Raw genomic sequence first — 8,068 nt, 5'->3', positions numbered from 1 at the left:
TTATATCATGTGTTCTGACAGGTTTTCTTGAAAGCACAAAACAAAAAAACTGGCAGTCATGAATCACTTATTAACTTCTTTGATGCCATAATCAGTGCATTTTAAATTTTGTTCATTAGGCGAGAATGAACTAGGTTCAGTTCATGTCTGGAGGAAACGAGAACAAGTTCATGAACTCTCGTTCATTGAACTCGTTCAGGTACAACACTGCCTTTTGACAATTTAGTCTTCAAATACCATATACTTTTTTTTTATATTTCTGTGAGAAACTCGTATTATCGGGGAAAAACACACGCACAAGCATGGAAAGAAAACAAGAAAAACTACATAGAGTAGGAAGGCTGGTTAAATGGTAGGTCGGCATAGGTAGGCTGCTAACTGCCATTCTACCACGTGGCCATCTTTACTGTTCTGGTTAATCCCATGGGAATCATTTTTATTAAAAACAACAATGGAAGCGGGATAAATCCCTGAGGAACAACACAAATGTTGACTTGTGTTGCAAACGTATAGGAATTAATAAGCAAGTTTTTTTTTTTTCCCAAAACACTGTCCATATGTACCAATTTATGTCCATATTTCCCTTCATTGCGAACGTATTCATTGTCCAGCCATTGGTTGTCATCTTGGACAGGTTCCATTTCTCCCACAATGAGAACAAACAAATTACAAAATGGACGGATGAATCCTCGTTGTACACTTGAATGATTATTTTTGTGAATTCCTTATACATGAGCATCTTAAACCACAAAATTGTTCATGTAGTGTAGCGGAAAAAAATTGACAGCACAGGAGGGCTGCAGTAACATGAGACATGAGGCAGCAGCAGGCCATTATATAACAAGACAACTTGGGACAAACAAAAATCCATTTACTTCCTTTAAGTCTCTCTTATCTGTCCCCAGTTAAAGTAATTAAAGTGTCAAATTACATCATTTTTAACCACGACTAAGTGTGCTCCTCGAACCTTGTAATGTCGACTGCCTTTCTCACTTCAACACGGTTGCTAGGCAACACTCACAAGTCCTGTAGCACCGGGAGCGTCTCACCTGTCAGGCGGAACATTTGGTCCCCAAGAAACGCCGGCACCAGACTTGGTCCGCATGGCTCGCGGCCGCGGCTTCGCACAGCCCGATGGAAGCGCTCGCTATGTGTGATTGAAGGCAGGCAGAGGTCTCTAGCACACACGAGTGGGACATGTCAGAAAGGTGAGACAACCAAATAATCTCATAACATTTGTTTAAAGTCTGCACTAGCAGCGAAGTCATTACGCTGTATTTTGAAATTAGAATATTAGGGACCTTACAATCTTAAAGTAACCCAGTTATGCCACAAATGAAATGTATGCAATGTAGGAATACTGCATTATTCCAATGCCAGTTTTATTTATTTGTGTAAAAGGAAGAAGTACCTTTAATTTTGTTGCTTCTCCATCGACAATATCCAATTTTCCTTTTTTCAATATAAGGCAATGGGAAAACTTTGGGTCATTAAGTACAATCGAACAGTTCATTTCAGAGTACAATATTTTCCAAAAATATTCAGTTCTGATTGACAAATTGAGAAAATGTATCAATTGGTTTATCTTTTTTTGTTTTTGTAATTCGCAGAGGTGTATAACAGGAATGTATCAGCATACTGTACCGTCTTTTGATCTCATTATTTGACTACATGATTGAGTTACCATATTATAATTTGTCAAATTGTGAAAGTGTAACTTGATGGGATGAATAGAATTTGATAAATGTAAAATATGTGGGGACCCCTAACAGGACAAGGCGATAGAAATTTTCTTATAGTATAAAAGAATTTCCATCCATCCATTTTCTTTGCTGCTTATCCTCACAAGGGTTGCTGGGAGTGCTGGAGCCTATCCCAGCTGTCAACGGGGAGGAGGCGGGGTAGACCCTGAATTGGTTGCCAGCCAATCGCAGGGCACACTGAGACAAACAGCCGCACTCACAATCACACCGAGGGGCAATTTAGAGTGTCCAATTAATGTTGCATGTTTTTGGGATGTGGGAGGAAACCAGAGCACCCGGAGAAAACCCACGCAGGCACGGGGAGAACATGCAAACTCCACCCAGGCGGGCCCGGGATCGAACCCGGGTCCTCAGAACTGTGAGGCCAAGGTTAATGAATGTGAATGTCAGTGCTAATAGTGATTTGTTTATATGTGCCATGCGATTGGCTGACGACCAGTTCAGGGTGTGCCCGCCACCTGCCCGGAGTTAGTCCGAGATAGGCGTCAGCACCGCAAGCCTTATGGAAATTGGATGGCTGAAGGGATTTATATGATTCATTCAAGGGTTCCGGGGGTTCTTGGAGTACAAAGATGAGTCTTCATTCTAAAAACTGAACAAATGAGATGTCATCTGAAAATTATACCTCATCACCTCTAGCCAGGGGTAAGGTCAGTGGATGACTAAACCTCAAACTAGTTTTCAACCAGTTTGAGCTTTGTATCAAATTCAATCAATTATAGAGCGGCGCACGGACTATTATAAAGCAGTCGCAGACCTGCTCGGGTGTCCCAGGTTGTAACTCAACCACTTGGCTTGTGGTCAGGTTCTCAGCGCACACCGGAGTTTTTGTTACAGACAACCATCATGCGGCCCTTTTCCTCCTCGTCCCTTCAGTTCTTCAGGTGTGAACACTCTCAGCGACAGCCTCCCCAAATCCCATTTGTCACACGAATCGGAGGTCGGTGTGGCACATTTACCTGCCTCCGTGCAAAGGAGTCCTGATTCTGGACTTGGACCGACGCCTGTAAGTGACTGACACACAATGCGCGCATGCAAACGAACGCACAAATCGCAATTATTCATTCAGTCGGACGTACTCCCTTCCCATTTAATTTTCTTCCGTCTTTATAGTTTTCTTTTTCGCTACTCTACCTCCCTACTGCATCCTTACCGATAAAACTATTCGAAGCACAGTATAATATACAGTATTGTACACCACAGGGCTAATTACCAGTATTTGACACCAAGTTCATTCTTTACTGTGTATCTTTTTCTTAATCAAAACCAAAAATGGATAAAGTCTTGTTGTACACATCAATAACATGATATTTAATATTGAATCCAAAGTGAATCAATTGCTATCATGAATGTTTATAATGCCTCATAATTCTAATAGCGATGTTAGTTTGTGTCTATCGTGCAGCTTAGTGAAATCTCCCAAGTTACAGGTAACTGCAAAATAAGGACGGAACAAAATATCACTAATATGATATATGATTTTGTTATACCTTACAAAGTAATATGGATACTCACACAGGGATGAGCAGTGCTTTAATGATGATGTTTTTAATCTGACATGTCTGCAGCATTGGTGTATCTAAAATGATTCAATATATTTTATAATTTATTATAATTTCCACTTCTCCTTTGCCCACAGCTTCCATCCAGCCGATTCCGGTTTGCCTCCTGGCATCACCTGCCGCAGTGTGACCTTACCGGAGATCAGCTGACTTGCCCAAGGGTCCGAGAAGGTGTGCCTCAGTATGACAGAACTGTGGCGGTGTATACCAACCTGCACTGCATCATACTGCGATTTTGGTGTCGCTCATATCGGGGCTCGTGAATATTTAAGGTCACCGTTCCCTTTTGAACATTAATCCATTAATTTCTGTCCACTTATCTGGGGTTGGGTCACAGAGGCGCCAATTAAAGCAGGGAAACTGAGATTTTCCTCTCCCCAGTCAATTCGTTTAGCTTCTCCAAGTTGACCCTGTGGCACTGGCAAACCAGCTGAGGGAGACAGTTTCTCCAGTGTGTTCTGTCTCACCCCTGGGCTCTCCTTCTGGTGGGTTGTACCACAAACACCTCACCAGGTACCCATTTAGTGGGAATTATGAATAGATGCCCTAACTACTTCATCTGGCTCCTCTAGATGGGAAGGAGAAGCAGAGCTCCATTCAGATGACCAAGCTTTTAACCCTACTGTATCTCTGAGGGATAGTCTGGACATTCTATGGAGGAAACTCATTTTAGACCATCTGCACCTGGAGTCCTTTTCTTTTACTCCCAACAAAAGTCCCAATGGCCAAAAAGGCCTGATGGGACTCTTTCTTTAGCTTGACGGCACCCCTTACCGCTGGTATCAATCAACGGTTTTAGGGACTACTTCCAAGAAAGCCAACAACCCTTTCACGGCCACAATTCCAGTCTGCCGTCTCACCAGTGATGGCATGGGACATGGTCCACTTGGACCCAATGTCCCCACTCTTCCTCGAGACATTGGTACAGTTCTGAAGGAGGTGGGATTTGAAACTCTTTCTGACAGAGGACACTGCTTGATGTTCCCTGCAGACCCTTACGACATGTTTGGGTTCCCCACCATCAGTGCCCACACACTACCAGGTGATGACTGGTTGATTGCTCCACCCCTTTCTTCATTCAATAAAATAAAATATTCAATGGCAACGAGTGTACACTACCTTTTGGCCATAGTTAGAATAGGCTGACATTGGATGAACTGTTCTTTCATTGAGGTCGGTGGATTAAAACAAATATATGGTGTCACACAAAGGGCCATCCGATGAAGAGCTCTTTCAAAGAGAGGCAGATTCAGTCTGTGTGGAGAGATGGAAGAGGAGGAGGAGGAGGAAAGAGGAGGAGGGGCAGAGTTGGGAAGAGCGAAGACAAGAGAATTGGGAAAACTGTCTGGTGAGTTTTGACATGTTTGTCTTTTATGTCAGAGAACTAAAAATAGCTCTTCCTTTCTATCTTATGCTTCCTAACAGGAGCTGAATCTTTCCTATCAGGATTTAGGAGACGCTTTCCAGCAAGAAAACTTCCTCCGCATCCTCCGGAGGTTGATACGCGTGCAGAAACTACAGCTGGTCAACAACTCTCTCAGCAACCTCAATTCTGTCTGTCTGCCAAGGTGAAAAAGAGCATTAATCACGCAAAATAAAGCAAATACCATTTTCCTTTCTGGTGTTTTTTCAGGTGCCGAGTATTAAATCTGCACCAGAACCATCTGGTGTCTTTACGCCAGTTGCCAAAACTTCCAGCCGTGGAGCAACTTTGCTTGTCGGAGAATGCCATCAGCTCCCTGGGAGGATTGGACGTATTGAGCAACAGTCCTCTGCGATCCCTAAACTTGACCCTCAATCCAGTCACCTTCACTCAGGACTACCGTCCATGGTAGAGACCAGACCTCAAACAATACACAATAAGGGAATCTGTTACCATGTGTCGTCATACAGTAGAGTAGCCATCATGGCAATCATGGCGTCATCATCTCCAACTCCTCTGTTGTCTTGCTTTCACGCAGTGTGTTCTCCTGTTTGCCAAATCTGGAGACCCTGGACGGAGTCCCGATGCTGCCAGAAGACCATCTCCACTCTGGACTACACTTCCCACAAATTACAAGGATGTGCAACATTTTGTGACATTTTCTAGGGATGAATATGTACAGGACTGTGCTGCCTCACAGCTACTGATTCACAGAAGAAAAACAAAACAAAAATTTTACCTTAAATGTGCCATAACTATTGCCAAAATCACTACACAAAATACAGTTTCCTGGAGATTTAAGTATTTATAGTCATTGTTTTAGATATATGTACATATGCTGTTGTGTCCACTCTGCACAGGAATATTTGATTCATCCATGCAATTTCTATGGGTTGTTTTCACGTGACGTCATCCGTTGGGCTGCCTCGAACGATGGCCATTTTCGATCCCTGAGCCTCCGTTACCCATACATAGGCAAGGTGGACGACATTATGTTTCTAACCGCATTTATTGGAAGACGCGATCGACAGCACATCAAGCCCAGAATGACTACAGAACTACCTGACATACACACATCATGGGACTCTGGACTGCGTAACAAAGGCGCAGTATTGTGCCCTTGATCTTTTACTCTATGTGACAGAAATCACGGAGGAGGAGCACTCACCTGTATGCTAACACGGAAAACTAAAAGCGGTGGAATATTATTTTGTTAATAGAGGCAAACTCCATTTATTTCTTTTTTTTTTTTTTTTTTTTTTTTCAAAAAGTAAAACCTGTATATTAGTTCACCACAAGCAAAGCAAAATGTTTATTATTTGTTTAAAATTTGATGGCAATGGCAGAAAGACAAAAGAATAAAGTATTCCACAAAATTCATGAATCTTTCAAGTGACTAAAACTGTAATGTTGGCCTTCTGAAAAGAGTATCAATTAAGCTTCTTATCTTAGCTCGGCGACACATCTGCGCAATGGAGTTTGAGACCGGGCAGCGGGATAGCAGCGTCGGACAATTGTCCACAAAGCCAAGTCTTTGTGAAGCACAGAGCCGCAGAACGTCCAAAGTCTTTCGTCAGAAGCCGTTAGCCGACGTCCCCGCTTACGCAACCGGACTTGTGTACCGGATTGCGAGGCTTTGAAGAGCGCGCCGACTAGTAACTCTGGAAAAAACTTCAACGAATTGGCAAGAGTTGTCTAAAAAAAAGTCAGAAGAAGGCTCTCTGATGGTTCGCAAGTCCTCTCTTGTGTACTTGAGTCCCGAGACACCCGTGAACACAAAAACACATACACTAACCGAGAGTATTCCGTAGACTTCCACACTGGGTACGCGTTCGGTGGAGAGCTTAAATGGCGGTGTGCAGTGGCGTGTGGGTAATTCAACCAAAAAATGTGATGAAAACAACTCATGGTGCTTGTTCTCATTGTGGTTGTGGGTAAGTGGAAACTTTTTGAGATGACTTAGGGTGATAGGTTGGTGCACTTTGCACAGAGGAAGACAAACTCATTCACACCGCAAGAATGAATACTGTATATCCACATCTGGAGTATCGTAAGATTTAGAACATAACACTTATGTTAATTCACCAAACCCATATGAGGACATCCAATACGTACAGCCAACTTACTTGCTCAAACTGAAGTAGCATATTGTCTATCTTACTTGAGAGCAATAAAGCAAACAATTGCTTACATGCCTCATTGGCATGGATTCAAATGTGTATGTGTTATCTGTCTGAGCAAAGAAAATAAGTATCCATGTTGGTGGGGAAGAGACCCAAAATGTAATTTCAAAACAGCCATAGAAGTTTAAAAACTAAATACAGGTGTATTTGAGCAATTATGTACAAGAGTGCAATAAGTCTCTGAATTATTTTAAATAACATTGTGATGGCGTTGCTAACCAATGATGACAAAAGAAATTCTTACCATTAATGTGACTTCTGGTGCTGCATGGTTTTGCTGATGGCTTTATAGTCTGTCATACGTCGTTAGATGAAGCTTCATGCAGGCGTTGAGACCTCCATCCGGTAATCGTGATCGTAATTCAATTTGTTTTGCCATCATGATGGTAAGATGGTGAACAGTTCTTGCTAACAATAGCATGTCTTTTATTTGTTTGATTATCTTGTCTTTATGCGAAAAGCTGTCAACATCAACAACGGATGCTTTGCCATCTTTGAATAGCTGTCCAAGCTTGGTGAAAACTAAAACTCACCATCTTTTTTTTTTTTTTTTTTTTGAAGCCGATCGTTTGCGTTGGACGCTTCTGCGACTGCGCACATAGACTGCTACTGTGAGCTACGGCAACACCACTAGAACAAACTATCTCTGTTAATTTGCGTTGACCACATGACAGAAAAGACATTGGAGAGTATGTCAGTGATTCCCAAAAAGTGTGCCAGGGTACATTAGTGTGCCATGAGTCCTCTTGAGGTGTGCCGTGGGATTTCTCAATTGTAAAATATGTGCCTTGGCTCTACAAAAGGTTGGAAATCACTGCAGCATTTAGTGATGAGGGCTCTGCGAGCCATATGCAACATCAAAAGAGCCAGATATGGCTCGCGACCCACAGGTTCCCAACCCCTGCTGTACTGGATCAGTTAAGGGTGGAACAGCTGTAGAGCGTTGGCCTCACAGCTCTGACGACCGGTGTTCAAATGCCGGCCCCGCCTGTGTGGTGTTTGCGTGTTCTCCCCGTGCCTGCGGGGGTTTTTCTCCAGTCTCTCCAGTTTCCTCCCACATCCCAAAAACATGCATTAATTGGAGACTAAATCACCCCAAGGTGTGAGTGTAAATGTTGCCTGTTTCAATGTGCCCTG

The 8,068-nt window shown here is 42.9% G+C and overlaps 2 protein-coding genes across 3 annotated transcripts in view; one reads left to right on the top strand and one right to left on the bottom strand.

Annotated features, from left to right (window-relative positions):
• The window catches only part of pdcd10a (programmed cell death 10a), a 36,998-nt gene extending 29,096 nt beyond the window's left edge, over positions 1-7,902 (bottom strand). Inside the window, exons 1-2 of one of the 2 annotated variants that reach the window (XM_061827156.1) lie at positions 7,176-7,902; positions 1,050-1,177 (exon numbers count right to left, since the gene is read on the bottom strand). The gene's annotated coding sequence lies outside the window, so the exon portion shown is untranslated. The remainder of the gene's footprint in view (positions 1-1,049; positions 1,178-7,175) is intronic. The other variant, XM_061827154.1, reaches the window with a different exon arrangement.
• LOC133504986 (leucine-rich repeat-containing protein 9) lies at positions 4,167-6,300 on the top strand. The gene is made up of 4 exons (XM_061827762.1): positions 4,167-4,673; positions 4,751-4,893; positions 4,959-5,156; positions 5,287-6,300. Exons 1-4 carry the CDS (start codon positions 4,521-4,523, stop codon positions 5,402-5,404), a joined length of 612 nt encoding a protein of 203 aa, XP_061683746.1. The 5' UTR covers positions 4,167-4,520; the 3' UTR covers positions 5,405-6,300.
• Positions 7,903-8,068: the final 166 nt, after the last annotated feature.

This window comes from Syngnathoides biaculeatus, chromosome 8 (assembly GCF_019802595.1).
Source record: "Syngnathoides biaculeatus isolate LvHL_M chromosome 8, ASM1980259v1, whole genome shotgun sequence".
In the NCBI taxonomy this organism is placed as follows: domain Eukaryota; kingdom Metazoa; phylum Chordata; class Actinopteri; order Syngnathiformes; family Syngnathidae; genus Syngnathoides; species Syngnathoides biaculeatus.
This window is presented reverse-complemented; position numbering and strand designations above follow the sequence as displayed.